This window comes from Malus sylvestris, chromosome 2 (assembly GCF_916048215.2).
Source record: "Malus sylvestris chromosome 2, drMalSylv7.2, whole genome shotgun sequence".
Lineage (NCBI taxonomy): Eukaryota > Viridiplantae > Streptophyta > Magnoliopsida > Rosales > Rosaceae > Malus > Malus sylvestris.
This window is the reverse complement of record NC_062261.1, coordinates 35,128,578-35,150,013: the sequence shown is the minus strand read 5'-3', so window position 1 is coordinate 35,150,013 and position 21,436 is coordinate 35,128,578. Positions and strand designations below refer to the sequence as shown.

The 21,436-nt window shown below is 39.0% G+C and overlaps 3 protein-coding genes and 1 pseudogene across 3 annotated transcripts; all 4 read right to left on the bottom strand.

The window, feature by feature from the left end:
* Positions 1-2,080: 2,080 nt before the first annotated feature.
* Positions 2,081-4,867, bottom strand: LOC126603510 (cation/H(+) antiporter 3-like). The gene is made up of 3 exons (XM_050270389.1): positions 4,646-4,867; positions 3,344-4,354; positions 2,081-3,214 (listed from the first exon to the last, which is right to left on the bottom strand). The coding sequence occupies exons 1-3, from the start codon at positions 4,865-4,867 to the stop codon at positions 2,081-2,083; spliced, it is 2,367 nt and encodes a 788-aa protein (XP_050126346.1).
* Positions 4,868-6,535: 1,668 nt separating this feature from the next.
* On the bottom strand, positions 6,536-8,267 carry LOC126603505 (transcription termination factor MTERF4, chloroplastic-like; annotated as a pseudogene).
* A 39-nt stretch (positions 8,268-8,306) lies between these two features.
* On the bottom strand, positions 8,307-11,930 carry LOC126610801 (uncharacterized). Its single transcript, XM_050278940.1, has 8 exons — positions 11,631-11,930; positions 11,123-11,348; positions 10,920-11,012; positions 10,608-10,752; positions 10,370-10,480; positions 10,211-10,293; positions 10,059-10,116; positions 8,307-8,709 (listed from the first exon to the last, which is right to left on the bottom strand). The coding sequence occupies exons 1-8, from the start codon at positions 11,675-11,677 to the stop codon at positions 8,630-8,632; spliced, it is 843 nt and encodes a 280-aa protein (XP_050134897.1). The 5' UTR covers positions 11,678-11,930; the 3' UTR covers positions 8,307-8,629.
* Positions 11,931-15,473: 3,543 nt separating this feature from the next.
* LOC126610859 (probable sodium/metabolite cotransporter BASS3, chloroplastic) lies at positions 15,474-21,221 on the bottom strand. The gene is made up of 3 exons (XM_050279012.1): positions 20,993-21,221; positions 20,493-20,588; positions 15,474-15,682 (listed from the first exon to the last, which is right to left on the bottom strand). Exons 1-3 carry the CDS (start codon positions 21,055-21,057, stop codon positions 15,550-15,552), a joined length of 294 nt encoding a protein of 97 aa, XP_050134969.1. The 5' UTR covers positions 21,058-21,221; the 3' UTR covers positions 15,474-15,549.
* Between the last annotated feature and the right edge of the window lie 215 nt (positions 21,222-21,436).

Here is a 21,436-nt window from a genome sequence, read left to right as displayed (position 1 = left end):
TCAGAACTTTTACTTATTAGGTGAGTTATAACAATTAAAAATAATATAATAGTCTAAATTATTAGTATTTTTAACCTTAAACAACTAAAACTCTCCCTATACTAGAGCCCACCCTAGCCTTGTTACTACCTCCGCCGTTGGCTTCCTATCCCCTTCTTCCTTCATGGCCAAACACATTTGGGCCAATTCTTCTTGCCGAGAGATATGGTTTTTGTTCAATCTTACCATTTCGCTAGCAAATTGTGCACGTATCGGATCTTGAGACTTCCCTTTTCTCTTTGCTTCCTTTTGCTTATCCCTACCCAGGGGCCTTGCAAAAGAAGAAGTTGGGGGTCATTTGTTTAACACCTGTCGGCAAAATTCACACCTTCATTGACATCATTTGGGGGGTGGCGGTTTCATCATGAAATAATCTTCCACATTGTTGGTTCGCATCGGTTCCCCACCTCGAACAATCTTTGAGGATGTTCCAAGCATGATGCAACTTAAAAGCTTGATTTTTTGGTGTAGTTCTTGTCTTGTAAATTGCCATTGCTTTGTCACCCTATGCAACAAATACATAAAAACAATTAGTTGCAAAATACTATTATGTACATGACAACTAAAATATCAACAAAGAAACTCACAATTTCTAAGGCGCCCCTTCCAGTAGGCATGTCAACCATGACTCTCTCCAAGCTTCCCTTCCACAAAGTGCACGCTTTGTTGATAATCTTCCACCGATCATAAACATCACCAACTTCCCTTCGACCGGCGTTGGGAGTTTTCATGGAACTTATCAATGATTTTACCCCACAAAACCTTTATATTTTGATTGGTGCCGACGGCACCATCTTTGCTAATAGAAATCGATGCCAAACATAAAGTAATATCTTTGTCAAAGGTCCAATTACGACCTCTAACATGCTCTTTTGCCATCTTGAAAATTTTGGAAATGAGAAGAAATGGTAGAAAGAAAAATTGGAAGAATTGTAGGAGAAAAGTGAGTTTTGTGTGGGTGTTTGAACAAATACATAGGTATTTATAGAGTTTTTGGTTGAATTTTAAGTTAAATAATTTTTTTAAATTATTTTAGCCGTTTGATTTAAATTTGGACCGTTAAATCTTTTTTTTTACCGTTAGATTTGATTATATTCGATCTAAGCCGTTGGATTCAATAAACATATAAATATAAACCTAAAAAAAAATTGAACCTGGACCGTTGGATGAAGAAAAGTAGACATTGGGCTACTTATGGATCTGACACCAGGGGAACAACCCCACGTGGGTATGTTTTTCTGGTGGGAAAGGCCTAGTGTGTGGGCGCGTAGGCGAGTCATGAATTGGGCAGTGGGCTTCACAGCCCAGTTTCAATCTCATTTGATGGGGTCCACTTTGCTTTGTGGCCTAAATTTGGGCTGGTATTTGGGTTAGTTTTAGGTTTTAGGTTAATTTTAGGTCATGGGTTGGAGTGGGTCTTGGGGGGGGGGGGGGGAGAGAGAAGGGGGAGTTTTAGGTTATAAGCCATTGTTGGAGTTGGTCTAAGAAGAAGGGGTCATGAAAGTTTGATGCAGTGTGCTGAACAGTAAAGCCCTAACTACCAAGGATCTTCTCATTGCTTTTACAGGAGCTGGATAGAAATTGTTGAGTATTTTACTTCTTGGAAAAATAGTCTCCAACACATGTTTTGGCATGTAGGATATGAATAGAGTATGACAACCTAAGACTGTGAACTGATGACAATGCCCTTGAAATGCGGTCCTCATGCAAGTTCTGTTATGATATTTGATGGAATTGAGGACGGAAACTAACCAATCCGATGTGGTGGTGAATGCACAAAAGTGGACGAGTCTAGACTCCAATTGTGTAAAATTTCCAGTTCATGTGTAAGTAGTTTGCACCAGTAATCCGTCACCAACTGAAGGATCATTAGGGCATTACATCACAAGGAAATACAATGTAATATTACAGGAGATTTATCAAAATGTCTAATGATTCGACATATTCAAGAAACATGTGTTAAAACAAATATATGCTACAAATCAATGTAAAGAATCAAAAAAACATGAAAATGAACAAGAAAACCGAAACTTTTCCTATATCATAGCTTGAAAGTATTGCCATTGCTTATATTTATCCTTCCCTTCAATTTCTTTTGCTGTTGTACCACAAAAATTGAAGCTTTGCTGTTGAAATCTGACGAAACAAGCAGGTCCCCAATGATCCCCAATTCCGGGAATTCAGTCCACTCTGAGAGACCTAATGTCTGAGGGGATTGAAAGCCATTCCTTCTCCCAACTATGATAAGCTCATACTCATTCATCAGAGACCGAAGTATTCCTGTTGTTCGAACAGAATCATTTGATGTCTTTTCTATGTATGTAATATTCTCGTTTCCAACATTATGCTTAAAATCCTTCAACAGCTCATTATCAAGAATTGTATCCCAATCAGGCATTGTGTGATCATCCTCGGCATCTAATCGTACCACTGTTAGGCTGAAGCTCCCGGGGTCTTTGCTCACCCGTTTTGCAAATGTCAAGGCCTCCCTATCGTCCCTACCCCCTAAGAAGATCATGGCAATGCGATACAATGCTGATGGACGTCTCAAATAGCCACGGTGAACAATAATTCCTATTGAACACGGAGCCCTATCAAGGACACTACAATTTAGTGCCCTTGTATTATTGTCCTCAGACTCTATGCTTCCATCGAAGGAGAATTTTCGATGAAATGGAAGTAGTATAATGGATGTAAGTTTGTCAAGCCCAAGTGTGCATATATCCTCATGCATTATGTTGGGTGGAGAGATGGCTGTAAATATGTTCACGAACACAGCACCTTGATTGTTCAGTTGATACTGGTCGAAGGGGATGATAACATTTTCACTATAGGCAATGTCAAATGTAACCTTTTCATGAATATGGTGGTTAATAAAGAGAGGGGCAGCTCTGCCAACTAGCTCAATAAGGTGAAGGGCATTCACAAAAATTGGACTCCCTCCTGTTGGACATGAAACATCAAGAAGGTTGATGATAGGAGCGACATCATAGTGTGAGTAAATGCATGCAAGTATTCGGAGCTCAGAATTCGGTTTCAAATCCATGATGTTCCTTTTCTGGTAGCCTGCGTATTTCCTTGAAGGATCATACAAGTAATTCACCATGCTTGGCACAAGTATTGCTACAGTCAGAACACTAACGATCAACACAGCGAATGTTTGGTCATCAATGGTCTGCAATATTCGAGGCCCAAAAAAACCAAGCAAAAAAATCAGTTAAATACATTTTTTATTGCATATCTAGGGTTAGGGTTTAGATAGAACGATATAAAAGTTAAATGATTGGAGTGCTCAAGTGAATACCTTGAAGTCATGGAATAAGGAATAGGAGGCCAGCTCAACTATGCCTTTGGCACTCATAATGAAACCAATTGCAAGAGCATCATTGAAGGGCATCTTGCAAATCAAAGCTGGCACAAAACACGCTATTACTTTGGACACAAAAGTTACCACCAGAAGGATTACGTCCAGCATTAACAATTTACCATCATATGTTGCGAATGAAAGATCAGCCTTCATTGAACATACAGTTACAAAGAGTGGCACCAAAACTCCACTGGCGACACAATCCAGCATTTTCACTAGAGCTGAGCCTAATGGTGGTCCGGCTGGAACAGCTAATCCCAAAATAAATGCACCGAAAAGTGCGGTTTGGTCAAAAGCATGAGAAAGAAAAGCAGAAAGCATAAGCAGTACAAAGATGGTGTAAAGGTATACATCCTTAACAGGTTTGCCTGCAGGTGTATGTCTCACAATCCAAAAGAAGGCAGGACGAATGATGAACACAACCGTGAGAAGAAAGCCAATAAGTGATGCAATGTCAGTGCAGATTTTGTATTTTGGTTGGCCAGTTCCCATGAAAACTCTGAAAAAAGTAGCAGTACTTGTTATAATCACGTTTAGCATGTCGCTGATTAGCGCAGTAGACAATCCCAACCGACCTAGTTCTGAATTTAGGAGTTTGAGGTCTTCAAGAAGGCTAGAAACGACAGCAAATGAAGTCAAAGAATGTGTGCCGGCTACAAAAAAAACCGTCTCCAGGTCTTGTTCTCTGTGGGTAAAATATACACAAGCAGCTGCTATTGAAAAGCCGAATGCGAAGGGCACTACGAGTGACAAAACACCAATCGCTAAAGCTTTGTTTCCTGTTCTCCTTATCAATCCCACATCCATTTTCACACCGATTAGAAACATAAACAGACAGTAACCAAACACAGATGCCGTGCCAATTACATCTTGACTGATGAGTGGAAACAAGGACTCTTTGAATGTTCCCAACTTGCTTTTGATTGAAGGTCCAAGCAGTATGCCAGTCTAGAATTTATTCCATCAAACAGTCCTTTAGAAAACCAAAAACAAAACAACGAAAAAGCTTTCTGATTTCTAATGAAATTGCATGGAACTACTTGTGTTATGAATTACTTCACATCCATAAAATTTAAAGATTAAGAAAAAAAAAAAAGAATCATTTCATATTTCATCACCATGAGATCATTTAAAAAAAAATAATTAAGAGATTAAGAGTATAGTATAGAAAGCACATACCACAATTTGTGAGATGAACCTGGGGAGCCTATAATGTTTGAACAGAAGGTGATGGGTGGCTTGAGTGATGATGAAAATCACAACCATCTGAAACTCCAAAAGAGGCACTAATTGATCAGTACGTGCTCGTGGTGGCACGGAAGTTTTTGAGAGATCGTCCTCCCAGACACCATGAAAGTTCATATTTGGTGGTAAGTTGAAGCAAACATTGAAGAACTTTTCATTGATATTCTGCAGCACAATGTCATCATCTTCCTCCAAACTTGAAATATTTTTCGACATCTCCTCAATAATTAAGTTTTTGCAGAAATAGATATTTATATATCTAAATGTGCTACTTGATTTTTTTTATTCTTCAAGGGAAGGAAACCAAATGCTTTACGAGGACAATGCAGGAATATAAGGTGGGATCGTGATAAAGGTTTTTTTACAGTTTTAACTGCATTTGAGATGACATAGAAATTAAGTCCTGCACCGCTCTTTTGACCACCTAATTTACTACTTACCGCGTTGATTACTGACACTCATGTAACCACATTAACCATTGGATGATTCTCAGGTCGTTGCAACGTAAAACGATTGTTCTATATTATGATTTTAGAAGTGTGATTGAACTTAAGATATTGTAATATGAATAACAAGTTAATTACAACTCAATGATGCTGCGTTGGACCTTGGGAATATCAATGCCATATCTAGATTCACAATTTTTTTAAACAACCAATTCCTAATAAATTATGAAAGAACGAGAGAGGTCGGAACAAAAAAAAAAAAAGGAACTAAGTATAATTTGTTGTAATGTTATTAGCACATTTGTGATTGTGTAAATTCTAGGTAGATTGAGTTTAGGTTTTCCGATTATTCTAGAGATTCTTTCCTATTATCCTTTTGTATTTACTTAGGGAACAAGATACCATTTCCTCATGATTTACTATTAATAAAGGCATTGGTATAGGAAAAATCAGTGTGTAAACATTCTACAATTTTATGCTTAATCACTCTGCACTCTGTCTCTTGCGCGCCCTCTCTCTCATATAGAAAATCTCTTCTAGAAAATTGGTCACAACATGTTATCAGCATGCTCATTCGGTGCACTAAGGAATCTGAAGGGGATTTTCTACTATAACCATTGCCAATTATAATTACGCAATTTAGGTTCTTCTAAAATATAGTCTTAATTGTCAATATTTTTTCAATCTTGATTGCATGAACCTTCACCATGATCCATAAATTCAAAATTTTCGCATTCCAAATTATAGATTATGCATAAATTGTGATCGCATTATTTTTCAAGATATAATATCTAAACTACCAATTAATAGAACTATCTTTGTCAACTAAAAGCGGGTGAAAAGACTATTTAGTCTTCTATTACATAAAAAATGATGGGTAATCATGTAATTTCATAAATCTAAATTTTACTATTTTTTATTGAACCCTCACCTAAGCGATGTTAAGATATATTTAATATTAAAAAAAAAAACGAAAACCTCCCACTCTCACCCACCTTTTCTCTCTTTCCCTCTCCCCTTCCTATTTTTTTTCAAAAAAAAAATGTTTTTATACACAAAGTATGTAGGCAAATGCTAAGTATATATTATGTGAATTGATTATGGTGAAGAATCAAAAGAAACAAAAATTAAGGTTTGAATAATAAACCCCATGCGAGCAGCGGCTTCGAGCCGCACCACCGAGCTACGCCAGCCAGACTTGCAGTCTATGCAAGCTGAGCTGTGAGCCGCGAGCCACGCTGCTCCAAACGCAAAAACTACAAGAAGGAAAAAACGACGCCGTTTTGGAGTCGTCCTTGTCCCTCCGACGCAGACAACCACGGGTCTCGCCTGCAGTCGAGCCCAGCCATCGTGGTTCACCAAGTTTTAGTGAAAAATAATCGTCTCCGATAAACTGCAGTTATCCCCGAAGAGTTTTGTTTGAGATTCCTGTTAAAATCTAGTTGAATTCGAAATCCCAAGGGTTTTTGGATTTTGGACGTTGAGGATACCTAATCCATCGAGTCACTGGTTCCCCGTCGAACCACGGCTCACCAGCAGAACACGGTCGCCATAACGCGGCGGCACTGGTTTTCTCCGGCGAGATTCCCACCCAGCCTCGCTGGGGTGTTCCTGGACCCAACCCGCAGAGCCACTGGGCGTACCTGCAGACCTCCAAAAAGAGAAGTATCCCTGTGCTTTGACACTCCAAGCTGTAAGTAAGGTATTCCGGAAATTCCGCAAGCTCTTTCAATGGCCGCCCCATTTCACTCTTAAACAAGTACAAACTATTCTTCATGAGCTCAACACGTGACGCAATCAACTGGGGACATTTTACAACCGTCTTAGGCTCTTAGCTACGTCCTCAGAAGCTATTCCTCGTCCAAGAAGGAATTCCACCGGCTTCATTGTCAAATGTTGATGAAGGCTGACTATCTGCGGCATCTTCTCAATCACTCGTGCAAACCCTTCAGGATCCATCTTAAGCTTCAAACTAAACAAGTACTGCTGTGAAGACGTTTTAGCTTTCAAAGGCAGCCTAAGAATTTGGGGGTACTGAGCAACAACCGAAGCAAGCGCTTCTCTCCTGATCCCGACACTAACTAAACAATCAACATTTGGTTTAACAGTCTCCTCTAGGTCATAACCAAGTAAATACGTCCGCTTCTCCAACATCCTAGCCAATATCTTTTTCGGCAAGCCTAACGATACCAAATAATCAACAAACGGCTTAATGACAGTCCCAATTCTCATTCCCAAAACGAAGGGATACTGCATGACCATCGGTCCTATATCCCTAGGACTAACACCAATACTAACAAGATATGCAACTGAAGTACTCATCGTCCCTCGGGATACTTCTGCAACACATAACCAATGTCCTGCTTTTCGACATCAAGCCCACGAAGGAACTTAACGACCGGCACAAGCTCAACCACCACACTAGCATTCAATACTTGCGATTAACTCTTAACAAACTCACCAAGTTTCGGCCTCAGAATCCCAATTTTCTCCAAGTAAGCCAACACAGGTATCATATTTTTCCTGACACTACATCCGATCATCAACGGGTACTCGTAAATGTCGTCGATGGACAATCCGAGCTTCTGAAGGAACTCAACTCTCTCCCTCATGACATCAACAGCAGAGGGCAACTCTAAGTTCTCCAAATTCATCAGGAACTATGCCTAAACTGTTCAAATAGTCAGAGATTATGACCCTGGAGACAAGCTTCTCTTTCCGGCCTTGGACGACACCCCACGTGATCGAGGGCATTTCGTATTCAGGAAACTTGGAGGACTGGGTTGAAAAAGAAGAATTCTGCAAAACCCTTGACGGGTTTTGGGCATGAGGCGGTTGGGGACATGGGTTTTGGTGGGATTGGATTGGGGGTGAGTTTGGAGTGAGAATTTGTGGATTTGGGGGGAAGATTTTGGGGATTTTGGGGATGGAATTTCTTGCTCTGAGCAGTGAGCTAACCATTTCGAGGGACAGAAATTAAACTTTTTCTGGTTGCTCCAATGAGAAGAAATTTGAAGAGAAAATGTAAGTTTTTTAAATCTCAGCTCATGATCTCACACCCCACATACACATTCACGCCAAAGATAAGGTCTTTGCTACAAAAAAACACTTCGGTGGTCCACCGTCAATCAAAGTACCACTCACGTCGAAGAAACATGAGGTCGTATTGGGTAATTGGAGGTGGCTACAACAGTCGCTGGAGATGATGGTTCGAAAGATGGAATGTGTCACAACATGATAACTTACGCCAACATGATACAAGGTACATACAACGCAACTTCAAATGCTCAAAAAGTGAAGGAAGGTTTCCAACTAGCACTTGACTTATCTTCTCCAATAGTTAAGTACCGCGCTCTTATTAACAAGAATCTACTGCCATTAAACTTGTCAACTTGCAGAGCGTCCGTGATACATACCATAAATTAAACAAAAACTACGCAAAAAAGCTCCATAATTCTTCTATCGATCCTCCGCAACCAAGATAGCACGCTCACAAGAGTTTCTAATCCATACCATACTAATGACAGTTGTTTCACAAAATATTCCACTTTCTCTCCAATGCTATACATATACTTCTCAGGCACACCCCAGCGCTCAGCGGATATCCAGAAACTGCAACATCACATACACATTTATTAACAGATCATATCAGAAACCAAATCAAAATTATTTCTTAGTGCATGAGGAGGAACCACCAGACTCCAAGACTACTATTTACAGTCTTGCAGAACAATAATATTAATAAAAAAAAACTTCAAAGGATGGAATCTTGTACCGCAACTTCTCACTCAAGGCAAAGAATATTACCAAGGGAGAGCCATCGGGTCCATAACCACCCATGTGGCTAATCCATTCAAGTTATAACACGAGATTGAATTATGTATTTGGCTTTGTTTTAGGTGGTTCCCAAAAATCTCAGTCAAAATTTTGGCATTGGTTTATAATTTTTTTATGTTAATGCCTCTTAAGACCTTTTTTAATCTAGCGTAAGTTTGCCTTCAGATCTTCTGTACCCAAATAGCCCATACCCCTTGTAACACCTCGAGTTTTTTTACACATGTAAATTTTCAGGCTTATTGATTAGCTTTGCTGCTTGGAAAGCTGATGGGCAGTAGTGATAATCTGTTGTCCAGCGAGTAGAATAGGGCCAAATCACAGTAGAAGTGAATTCCAAACGATGAACAAGAGAACAATACAGATAAAACAGCAATAAAACCGAAGCTGGAACGAAGACAACTGAGTTCTAGAGCAAGAAATCCAAGGGAAACTCTGAAATCAGAAATTATATAACTGATAAAAGCAAACTGAATAGACGAGCCTAATAATAGTCTATTCATACCAGAGTACAGCATCCTAGAAACCCTAATCCTTGTTTATCAAGATATCCCAATCCGACCAGACTTACCCAATTACTCCCTGAGCATTCCCAATGGACTCCCTAAATGAGCTAAAAATTTAGAAAAACTTGCAAAAAATCAACTCCCATGATGCTTCCTATCTATCTAACTCCTAAAATTGGTTTTAACTATTATTTCAACGAAATACTTTTTAGTTAGTGGCTAAAAATAATTATGACTACCTAAACTAGAGAGCATGGTAGGTGTGGAAATATGTGGAAGTAATATCGAGAACTTCTCAAATAACTTTTTCTGTTTTAGCTAAAGTTTAACTTGATAATACAGAGCATGATTTGATGCCCTAGACTACTTAATAAATGTCGATCCTATTAGGACTACATGACACATAAAACAACAAAAATCCTTAACCAGCCAGAGGACCCAATTAGCTTTGGAACCATCAAGTTCGCGAGACTAGTATTTCTTAACTTTAGCATCCATGAATCAGTCTTCGATATTCATTTTAGTAGTATCATCACTTTCATGAAAACATGCCGGGTAGCTTAGAACAATAACATTTTTTTTTGGGAATATTAAAAGTAAAGAGAAAAAAAAAAAAGTTACCTGATATGAAATCATCCACATACTCGCTATCAATTTTCCCATGAGCCATGGCACCAACCTGAACATCAGGTTAGTTAATGAACTAACGAACAAAACCGCCAGATAGTACATGTGTAATGCGAACAGATGATAGGAAAGTATAATGCTTATACCACAAATACAAGGTTGGCATTATTGCTGACAGCATTTACATACTCCCGTAACTGAACTTCCTTTTGCGAACTGACGGAAAGGCCTGAAGTGACAGCGCGTTTGGTGTTAAGGAAAGCATTTTAATGGAAATAGAACCGTGCACATTATCGGAGGCTTACCTATTTTGACGGAGTTAGAAGGTAAATGCTGAGATAAAGGGTTCTGAACCACACGCAAAAGTGTATCACGTCGACCCTTGGCTTTAATGCGGAGCTTTTGCAATAATTGTGCTGCAAACCATAGATTAGGACAGGTTTTGGGAAGTTACAAGATGAATTTTGAAAAGAAAACAACGACCTGGATGAAAAATGGCTAGGAATAAATAATGTTTGAGTCTGTTATCAAAGAAGGACTAACACATCATAGCACAAAACTTGTCCAATGATTCTGGTATACGAGCATGTGGTTCGACTTTGATGAGAACCCCTTGGTCAGTTTTAACATACACCGGCTGCAGTCTGCCGGCCATGCAAAGTCGGGTATCCATAATTTGAAGGAGGGCCTGAACATACAAAAGAATTTGCAAAAATAAAAAGAACTTCTGAGACAAAAGTAAAGTGATTTTGCCATTGGAGAGCAATGACATGCAATTTCTGATGCTATTTGAGGGAAATGCAATGAGTCCAATCAATCATTCTCAATCTTAAAAAGAGTCCCTAGGCACCTCACCTCGTGAACAATGTCAGGTCTGTATTTATAAGGATCCATATTCTTTTTCCGAAGGAAGTCCCCGTGTATTTCTGGATTTAAAATCTGGTACTTCTGAAAAAAGGAAATATAAATACAAGGTAAAAGAACAGTAACGAACAAAGTAGCACAGAAGCAGAAAAATAAAGGATGCAGGTAGAATTATAAATGAAAAATGGGGTTACCTTGCCGACATAAGCAGGCACCAAGGAGGCCTTTTCGAGAACAAAAGTAACTCCAGGGTGCATATTCTGGCTGGAAGGAGCTAGAGGAATGCCGGGAAGTTGGAGCATAGAATCTTCATTACTATCCTGTTCAATAATTCCTTTGACTTCCAAGAAGTCCTTGGAAGACTTAAGCCTTGAGCATCGCTCCAAGGCCTTTCTCTTCATTCCCCTCTTTTCGATCCTCCTGGAATACCATTGAAGAATTCATGCTAATGTAATTACCAAAAGAATGGAAGGCAATCCATTTCCTTTCAACAATGTGTGCATTACCAAGAGATTAAAACAAAATATGTCACACAAGTTAAACCTCTAAGACATTACAGAAGCAGGCGTTTCGCTAGGAATTGCCCATTTTACATCAACACTATGAAATAATAAATAATTGCTAGTGAAGCTGCAAATAATAACTAATCCGAATCCCAAAAGTTAAACCAAATGTGAGAGCAAAAAGCTTAGTAGTTAGTACCTTCCATTAGAGGACTTGTTCGAATTCGAAGCTTTGTGGGTCTTCATGGCATGCAAAACTTGTTTCAGTCTTCAGTTTGGGTCACAAATTGGGGCTTCTGAGAGTTTGTATACCGGAACAAATTGGGGGCTTGGAAAGTAGAGGCCTTTTGCTTTTGAACCAAGGTGAAGGTTTCGTCCGTTGAGAGAGTCCGAGACTCGAGAGAAGAATCGAGTATAAAATTGTATGAGGAGTGAGGACTGTGGTTAAATAAAATAAAATAAAATCGAAACGAGAGGAGGAGGGTAGCAGGGGCTAGGGTTTCCGAATTCTCTTCCTAATTTTGTTCGAATGAGGATCCTCAAAAAAGTTTTAATCATATCTGTTCATTGTATATCAATCTGAATCATTGTAAATTACTTTATTTAAAATTAAATATAAACAGTACCTAACAAAAACTGATCACACGATAAACGAATGTGATTGAAAAATTTTGAAATACTCACAAAGAAGATCAGGAGAGAATCCTCATTTATTTATTTTTTTTTTCTTCTTCTTCTTTCTATATTTTATTTGCTTTCTCTTTTCAGTTTTTCCTACGTGCCTCCCGACCAAAAATAATTATAAATAGAATAGTTAAAGGATGTTACTGTTCACACAACTATTTTTACAATGATCATGTTCTTTTGAATTTTTAACTTTTTGATCGAATGAATTAAAAAAAATAGAGTTTGTATGGGAGGATAAAAAAAAATGATGACTATTACAACGTCCTTAAATAAATTTATTGTATGAGTATGTTTATAAAGAGTGAGACAGAAGGGGTTGATTACTTGATCTGTGTATTCTCCTTCGTAGGGTTTGAGAATCCTACAAGGAAGGAAGTTTAACGAAACATTTTTGGTACTGTTCTTTTTTAACGAAAATGATATTTTCTCTAAAAAGTCACTCCTGGTACTATTTACTTACAACACTTTTTTGTCATTTTAATTAAAACTCAAAGTTTTCAAAAAAAACTTCATTAGTTTTCCTTTATGATAAGTACATGGATTGGTCTAAGAGATCTTATTTAATCATACTTTAAGTGTAACAAGCGTCACAATCATATTTACATTGTTAATGAATAATGTAATATTGTGAAATTTCAGTGTCCTGATATTGGAGCTATCCGCGCCCCACAAGTATTTGTGTGTCTCAGGTGGAGGGTTTTTTTTTTTATTCATATTTTTCTTTTGGTTTTTATACACTTAAGATTGGTTTGGGATTGTGGTACTTTAAAAAAAACAGCTTATTAAAAAATTTGAAACATTAAATGTGTTCGATAAAAAAAATTGATGTCAATAAAAGTAGGAAAAACATAGAAAAGCATAAGCAAATCTACCGTGCTTCTAAAAAGATGCTTTTTTGTATATAAATAAAATATATTGATGAGAAAAAGAGAATTAAAGCAACAAAGAGTAGTTGAAAATACAAACACGCAACAAAGAGCTGCAGCTAAAAGAAAAACAAACAGCAAAGCTAACAATGCTGCATCAAAGCAGCAAAAATAAGCATTAACTATTCATAGTTATATTCCACCATTCCTGTAAAGTAGAGTCAATAGCAACGAAATGGGCGATTTTCAAAGAACTCAATCGAAGTCTAATGGTGGACTTAATTGAGTTAAGAACCACCGCAACGGGTTGACATGAGTTCTTGAATCTATAGTTGTTCTGCTCCCTCCAAACATAATACACAATAACAACAAGACTTCACTTCAAAACTATTGATGATAGAGATTTTCCCTTGAAACGGCTGGTAGCCCACATGACAAAAAGAGGCCAAGGGAGCCTTAGCCAAAGGACACTGCACTTGAATAGCACTGAAGACCAAATACCATCAATAAAAGGACACTCAAAGATGAGGTGGCAATGGGACTCCGTAGCAATAGAGCAGAGTACGCAAGTGACAAGAACTGACAGAGCAAAAGTCAAAATTCTATCCATAGTAGAAAGCTTGCATTTAATAGCCGACCAAAGAATGAAGCTCATCTTGGGAATATTTTGATTATACCAAACAAGCTTAGGCCAACCTAGCGTAGGCTTGGATTGCCGAAATTTATCCCAAGCAGAAGTAGCAAGGTAGATGCCAGACGATGAAGGAGTCCATCAAATCATATCACCCAAGCTAGGATTTGGCACAATATTAGACATATAAATTTGAATTTCCAGCAACTCATGAGAAGAATTATTAGGCCAGCACCAATTAGAACCATTCCAACTATTGCAAATCAAAGCAGTTTTTAAAGCATAGTAATCAATGCTCATTTAATGAAATTTTCAAATGGCAAGCATATCCCACATGCTTTACAAAATTACAATCTTTGTCCTTACATTATTGTCTTTAACAATTATTATATCACATTAAATACTATATCATTTTTAGTCATTTAACATATTCAAAGCAACTTCTATAAAAGTTTACCAAATACTTAGACAATGCTTTTTTTTTTTTTATATAAAAACACTTTTACAAAAAAATAGGTTTACCAAACACTTAACAATTTTATTTTATAGATATTTATTCTCACAGCACAGCAGAAACAATTTTATTAAAAAGCACAACAATACCAAACTAGCCCTTATCACCAAGCATGTTGCCACGCCAAAATTTTTCTTCTATCATGAGCTGCAAGAGCATTGGACCCTTGAAGTCAAACAAATTTGTTCCTAAGAAAACTTAGACGACCTTTTCGCCGCCTTTAGTCTTTTGATTATACTAAGGGTCGCAAGAGAGCAGAGTGTATCGCTTTGCCATAGTCCCAAATTGAGAAGTGTTGCACCCTTGTGAAATGGGTGAAGGGGGACATGGAGAGTAGTTTCCACGGCAGCTGCATTCAAGATAGGGGTAGAAGTTGAAACAGGATCAGAAGCAGCTACGAGAATATTCGCAATCAAAACTCTCCTCGCCAGTGGGACCAGCCGAGCTGGAAGCCTCGTTTCCTTCAACTGAAAAAAGTGATTCGGTCAGTAGGAAAGTCATCTCACTAAACATTGGATTATATACAAAACCTTGTGAAAGCTCTTGGTGTTAAGACTATCACAGGTAAGTTGCGTTAGATTAACACCAGGGCCAGGTCAGCCATAGCATCTTTGATCATGCCCGACTTATCTATTTCTAAGTAAAGAAATCCAGCAGAAAAGCCGCTCTGATCACTTTAGATTCCCTAATTATTGATGAGGCTACTGCAGGCAAAGAGGTTTTATTGAAGGCTGCTGCTCTTGCGTTGGCTGCTAAGTCACTGTTTTCTTCTATGGACAAGCTTAAGAGTAAGCCCTTCATGTTGGAAGGCATTCTTGTTGCCCATGACCGAGGAGGAACTTAAACTATCATCTTTTATAGACAAATTACAATGGTTAGTTGGCTAGTATATTGTGCTCGGTTCTACTTCTCAGTGTCGAACTATATTTTTTACTTCATCAAGTCGAATAATCATACTTGTTTTTTTTTTTTTTTTTGAAGTAATAACTTAATAATCATCCTTTGATCTGTGAAATTTTCCTTTTCAAAAACAAATTCAAATGCAAAAGAAAAAAAAAACTGTTTCAGAAACATAGTCCAAAAAACCACCTCTACACAAGTGCAGAGATTCTCTCGCAACCAATTCATAGACACAATGACATCACCCGGCAAATCAGTGCTTGCCACTAGGGCTGGGTTCGGTTCTTTTCGGTTCGGTTTTTTGCCAAAACCGAAACCAAACCGAAATTTCGGTTCGGTTCGGTTCGGCCCATATTTTTTTCGGTTTTTTTCGGTTCGGTTTTTTTTTCGGTTCGGGTTCGGTTTTTTTTCGGTTTTTTTTTTTTTTTTTTTTCCTCCAAAAAATGCAAAACAACCACAACATAAGATAGAAATAGAAAATATGACATGTTTCCATCTCTCTAGGACGGTTTTTCAATATTCATGAGACACAAGCGGTGAGAACAAAGCCAGCGTAGAACATCCTCGGCACGCCAGATGCGTTTGCAATTAGTACCCCAAGTAGCGGTTTCAGCACATACTGCGCGATAAACCCAACAGAGAGTGGTAAAGGTCTGCAACAGATGAGAAGTAAAGAGTATTGGAAGCACACTCAAAACCTCACTGACAGATTAGGATAAATAAATGACAGTAAGAAGAATATATACACTGTGAGAGTTTAGAGAGAGAGATTTAGTAAGAAAGTTTAAAGAGAGAGAGAAGAAATAAAATTGTGAATTGTATTATTTCAATAATATTACACTTGGTATATATATACCATCATTTACATATATCCTCACTACTTATCTTACTAGCTAAGTAAAGTAAAACAAACTTTACTTAACTACCCTTAACATCCCCCCTCAAACTAAGCTGAGGAAGCCGAAGTGAGAGTTTGTCACGGAGAAAAATAAACCGATCCTTGGATAAAGCCTTAGTACATATGTCGGCAGTTTGATCCTGTGTACAGACAAAATGCACAGTGATGGAGTTGGCCAAAACTTTCTCACGAATAAAGTGATAATCAATCTCCACATGCTTGGTTCGAGCATGAAACAGAGGATTCTTAGCAAGAGAAAGAGCAGAGATGTTATCACACCAAAGTTTAGGAGGGCACGGAAGCAGGAGACCAATATCAACTAACAGCTTGCAGATCCAAGTTAACTCAGCAGCAGTATTAGCTAAAGAACGATATTCCGCTTCAGTTGAGGATCGAGCAACAGTGGGTTGCTTCTTGGCACTCCAACTAATAAGAGAATCACCCAGAAAAATACAAAAACCACCGGTGGAACGCCGATCAATAGGGCAACCAGCCCAATCGGCATCTGAGAAACTATTAATACTGAGGGGTGCAGAGCATTTGGGAAACCAAAGACCAAGAGTAATCGTGCCCTTCAAGTATCGGAGAATACGCTTGACAACCTGAAGATGTGATTCCCGAGGAGTGTGCATGAACTGACATACGAGATTGACTGCAAAGGACAAATCGGGTCGAGTCCAGGTTAAGTATTGGAGGCCGCCAACTAAGGATCTGTAGTCTTCAGGATTGGACAGTAAGGGAGAAGAATGATCCAATTTAGAAGTGCTCAGAGGAGTAACACAAGGTTTAGCACCATCCATGTGTGCCTTCTTGAGAAGATCCAGAATATATTTAGGCTGATTGATGAAGATGCCCTGAGAAGATCGCTTGACTTCAATACCAAGAAAATAATGCAGGAGTCCCAAATCCTTAACAGGAAATAATGCACAGAGTTGAGAAATCACAGAGTGACAAGCTGCAGAATCAGGGCCAGTGACAAGGATATCATCCACATAAACCAAGACATAGACCAAGGAATCACTGTTCTTAACAAATAAAGAATGATCATTGTTGGATCCAGAGAAACCAAGAGACTGTAATGCAGTTGTTAACTTGGCATACCAGGCTCGGGGAGCCTGTTTGAGACCGTACAGGGACTTATGCAAGTGACAGACATGATGGGGTTGAGTAGGATCTTCAAACCCTGGAGGTTGAACCATAAAAACAGACTCAGTGAGGGTGCCATGCAGAAAAGCATTACTCACATCCAACTGGTTGATAGACCAATCAAATTTAGCTGCAAGGGTTAAGAGAATGCGGATAGTGACTGGTTTGGCAACCGGACTGAATGTCTCATTGTAATCTAAGCCCTGTTGCTGATGAAATCCCTTGGCAACCAGACGGGCTTTGTATCTGTCCACTGAGCCATCAGGTTTCCGTTTAATACGAAAAACCCATTTACAACCTACTAAATTCTGAGAGGAAGTAGGAGGAACCAAAGACCAGGTACCAGTTTGAAGAAGCGCATTAAACTCTTCCTGCATAGCTTGTCGCCAGGGCAGGTGTTTAGAGGCTTGAAGGTAGGTGGAAGGTGTGTAATCAAGAGATAAAGATGAGGGAAGAGGATGCTTAGTTGCTAGAAAAGCCTTCGGTTTAAAAATACCAGATTTTGATCTAGTGGTCATAGGATGAATATTAGGTAGAGAAGAGGGTGGTAAGGAAGCTGTAGAAGAAGAAGGAGATAAGGGAATGGAATCAGAGATAGGTAACGAGACAGGAGAGGAATGAGTAAATGTTAATGAGGTTGGGATGGAGGGGGAAGTGAAAATAGATGGAACTGGAGAGGAAGGACGGACAGGAGGTGAAGAAGAATGAAAAGGAAATGTGGTTTCATCAAAGATAACATGGCGAGAAATATAAAGTCGCCCAGTTTGAGCATCCAAACAACGATAACCTTTATGATTAAGGCTATAGCCTAAAAAGACACAAGCTTTGCTTCTCGGATCAAGTTTAGAGGAAGTGTAAGGTTGGAGCCAAGGATAACACCTACAACCGAAAACTTTCAAAGTTGTGTAATCTGGGGGTTTATGAAACAAGATTTCCCAAGGAGAGAGTTTACTACCAGTAGGCATGCGATTGATGAAATAAAGAGCCGTGGAGAAGGATTCAACCCAATAAGAATGAGGTACTTGAGATGCTGTAAGAAGAGTCCGAGCAGTTTCGACTAAATGCCTGTGCTTTCTTTCAGCACACCCGTTTTGTTCTGGAGTATGAGGGCAGCTCAGTTGATGAGAGATCCCATGTGTCTTCAAGAAATCAGAAAATTGATGATTAACAAACTCTCCACCAGAATCAGATCGCAGAGTAATAACCTTGAAACCCAAGAGATTTTCAACCACAGATTTGAAGTGAACAAAGGTACCGAAAACCTCAGATTTATATTTCAGTGGAAAGAACCATGAATACTTGGAAAAATCATCAACCAATAGAAGATAATATCGAAATCCATTAACAGAAGAAACGGGCGCAGGACCCCATACATCAGTATGCAACAGCTCAAGAGGCTTGGTTGTTGTACAAGAAACAGAGGTAAATGGTTTGCGAGAACATTTGCCTAAAGCACAACTAGAGCTTACAAATTTATGAATGTGATCTGAACAAGAGATACGAGACTGAGAGCCTAGTTTATGTAAAATCTTGAATGATGGATGGCCTAAGCGTTGATGCCAAATGCCCTGAGAAGCTGTAGTACTGGTCACATAAGCTTGATGATTGTCTGCAACAGGAGGTGCAAGAAAAGGATAGAAGCCAGCTTTGACAGGACCCTTAAAAAGCTCATTCCCCGAAGTAAGATCCTTCACAAGGAAGTGAAAAGGATATAGATGAATGGAGCACCAGTTATCAACAATAAATTGATTGGCAGAAATCAAATCTTGTTTCAGATCAGGAACATGCAACACATTGTGCAAATCAAAAGTATGAGTAGAGGTAGGAAGACAAGAAGAACCAGAATGAGTGATAGGCAAACCTTTGCCATCGCCAATATAAACTTGATCAGGACCACTGTAGGGTTCAGGACTTTGAAGATTTGTATACGAGTTGGTCATATGAGAACTGGCACCGGTATCAAGAAGCCATGTGGGAGCATTGGAAGCATTGGAATGAGGGAAAGCATTGGAAGCAGTATTCGCATGATATGCAGTTTGTGAATGCTTGGTACCATAGTTAGGATTCAGACGATGCGGACAGTCAATAGCCTCATGATCAGATTGACGGCAAATTTGACAGGAAGTTCTTCGATTGAAATTGTGGAAATTTGGTTTGGATCCACGATTATTCTTCTGTTGACCTTGGCGAGAGAAATGCTGACCTTGGCGAGAGAAATTCGGACCTTGGCGACTGAAATTCGGACCTTGGCGAGAGAAATTCTGAAAATTTCTAGGATGAGAAAAATTCCGATCGAAGCCACGGCCATGAGAAGAAACAAAGTACGCCTGAGAATCAGCAGGTGGTGTAGGGAGAATGCCAGCAGAGGAATGATATGCTTGAAATGGCACTGAGGGAGAAACCTTTTTGCGATTTGCCAATTGAATCTCCTTACTAAGCAATAAGCCATGTAACTCATCAACAGTAGTGGAACCAAGACGAAATTGAATAGTGTCAACAAAAGCATCATATTCAGGCGGTAAGCCATGAAGAAGGACAGAGATGAGTTCCGAATCAGCAATCGGAGCACCAGCAGTCGCAAGAGCATCCGCAATTTCTTCAATTTGTTGAAGATAAGCAGCCGCAGTGGAATCACCTTTGGTAATCGTGCGAAGACGAGAGCGCAGTTCATGAATATGTGATTGCGACGCTGTAGCAAGACGAGATTCCAGTTTTGCCCACAGATCTCGAGCAGAGGTAACACCAACAGTGTAGGGAATCAGAGAATCCGAGAGTGTCAAATTGATCCAGATCAGAATGTTTTGATCATTCTCAAACCAGGTGATATATTGAGGATTCACAGTCGAAGTGCGATGTCCTGAAGAATCCAGAAGATACATGGGCGGCGCCACCAGAGATCCATCAATGAGGCCGGTGAGATTGTACCGACGAAAAATTGGTGCAAATAAAGCACTCCAGGTGATCCAATTTGTAGTTGTGAGTTTAATCGGAACCAGCGAACCAATATTCTGAATAGTAATCGAAGAACTGACCGAATTAGGGCACGAATTTGGGGCCGAAGAATCTGCAGGAGATGGCTGCGAGGTAGAATCAGAGGGAGACGATACCGCCATTGTTGGTAGCGACAAGAAGCAAAAGGAGAGAACACAGAGAACACAGAGAGACGAAGGATCGTCGGAGGTCGTTAGACACCGGCGAGTGATACCATGTGAGAGTTTAGAGAGAGAGATTTAGTAAGAAAGTTTAAAGAGAGAGAGAAGAAATAAAATTGTGAATTGTATTATTTCAATAATATTACACTTGGTATATATATACCATCATTTACATATATCCTCATTACTTATCTTACTAGCTAAGTAAAGTAAAACAAACTTTACTTAACTACCCTTAACATACACGACACTGAACAAAGATATTACCTTTTGAATGCAAGAGCAAAATCATCAATCGAAAGTTTGATTCCAATTGACAGCATGATCCCACCAAGAGCAGGGGCATATAAATCCTTGGATACCCTGTATTAATTTTAAGTTAATACATTGCTAAACTAAATTAACAAAAAATTAGACTCTCATGTGCCTATAAGCAAACACATGCAAGCAGTCCCAGCTCATGAGCTTTAAAATTTTCCTAAACCAAAATCTCTGAAATTAAGAGTTGACTAAAATGAGCCAGGATTAAAGATAATGACTTTAGATTAATCTATACGAAAGGGTATCCACAAATAGTATTAATTTATAAATTTAATCCTTAATTATCCCAGCAAAAACAAAGTATCCATATATAAAATAAGCTAACTTGGACTGGACTTGCTATAAACTAAAAAAAAAAAAAAAACAGAATCCCAGTTGCTAATTCCACAAGAACTCGACATGCGACCATTCAAAACCCAATAAAATTCAAGAAAACCAGAACTGACCAAGTGAACGTTGACGGCTGAGCCAGAGCAGCAATGGCGGTAGCAGCAACGACGAAAGGAAGCATTGCAGATAAGACCTGAGACGACGAGGACTTGGCACGTTGGAAAGAGGAAGAGAGGAAGGAGAGTTGAAGAGAGGAAGAGAGGAAGGAGGGAGAGAGAGACTGAGGAATGAGGGAGAGAGAGCAGCGGATGAGGAAGGGAGAGACTGAGGAAGGAGCGAGAGTGTTTGAGTGACGGCTGCTAGGGTTTGTAAACTTAACAAATTTTATAAAGCATTAGCGATTAGAATACCTATAAATGATATACTGGTACAGATATAGCAACAACAAGCCTACAGTCAAGTTGGCTTGAAGGAATTATCCCCCCTGGACGGAAGGGGTTCGATTCCTCACAGCAGCAGGTTTTAAGTAAATTTAATTTTAAGTTTAAAAGGTTTGTTGA

What these genes read in the sequence shown, in the direction of transcription:
- LOC126603510 (XM_050270389.1), bottom strand. Translation starts at nt 4,867, where the DNA reads ATGTCGAAAAATATTTCAAGTTTGGAGGAAGATGATGACATTGTGCTG. An exon ending in TGATTTTCATCATCACTCAA is followed by an intron (nt 4,355 to 4,645) that starts GCCACCCATCAC and finishes AATAAATTCTAG; the next exon opens with ACTGGCATACTGCTTGGACC. An exon ending in CCTTATTCCATGACTTCAAG is followed by an intron (nt 3,215 to 3,343) that starts GTATTCACTTGA and finishes CGAATATTGCAG; the next exon opens with ACCATTGATGACCAAACATT.
- LOC126610801 (XM_050278940.1), bottom strand. Translation starts at nt 11,677, where the DNA reads ATGAAGACCCACAAAGCTTCGAATTCGAACAAGTCCTCTAATGGAAG. An exon ending in AACAAGTCCTCTAATGGAAG is followed by an intron (nt 11,349 to 11,630) that starts GTACTAACTACT and finishes ATGGTATTCCAG; the next exon opens with GAGGATCGAAAAGAGGGGAA. An exon ending in ATGCCAACCTTGTATTTGTG is followed by an intron (nt 10,117 to 10,210) that starts GTATAAGCATTA and finishes CCTGATGTTCAG; the next exon opens with GTTGGTGCCATGGCTCATGG.
- LOC126610859 (XM_050279012.1), bottom strand. Translation starts at nt 21,057, where the DNA reads ATGCTTCCTTTCGTCGTTGCTGCTACCGCCATTGCTGCTCTGGCTCAG. An exon ending in CAGCCGTCAACGTTCACTTG is followed by an intron (nt 20,589 to 20,992) that starts GTCAGTTCTGGT and finishes AAATTAATACAG; the next exon opens with GGTATCCAAGGATTTATATG. An exon ending in TTTGCTCTTGCATTCAAAAG is followed by an intron (nt 15,683 to 20,492) that starts GTAATATCTTTG and finishes CATCTGTTGCAG; the next exon opens with ACCTTTACCACTCTCTGTTG.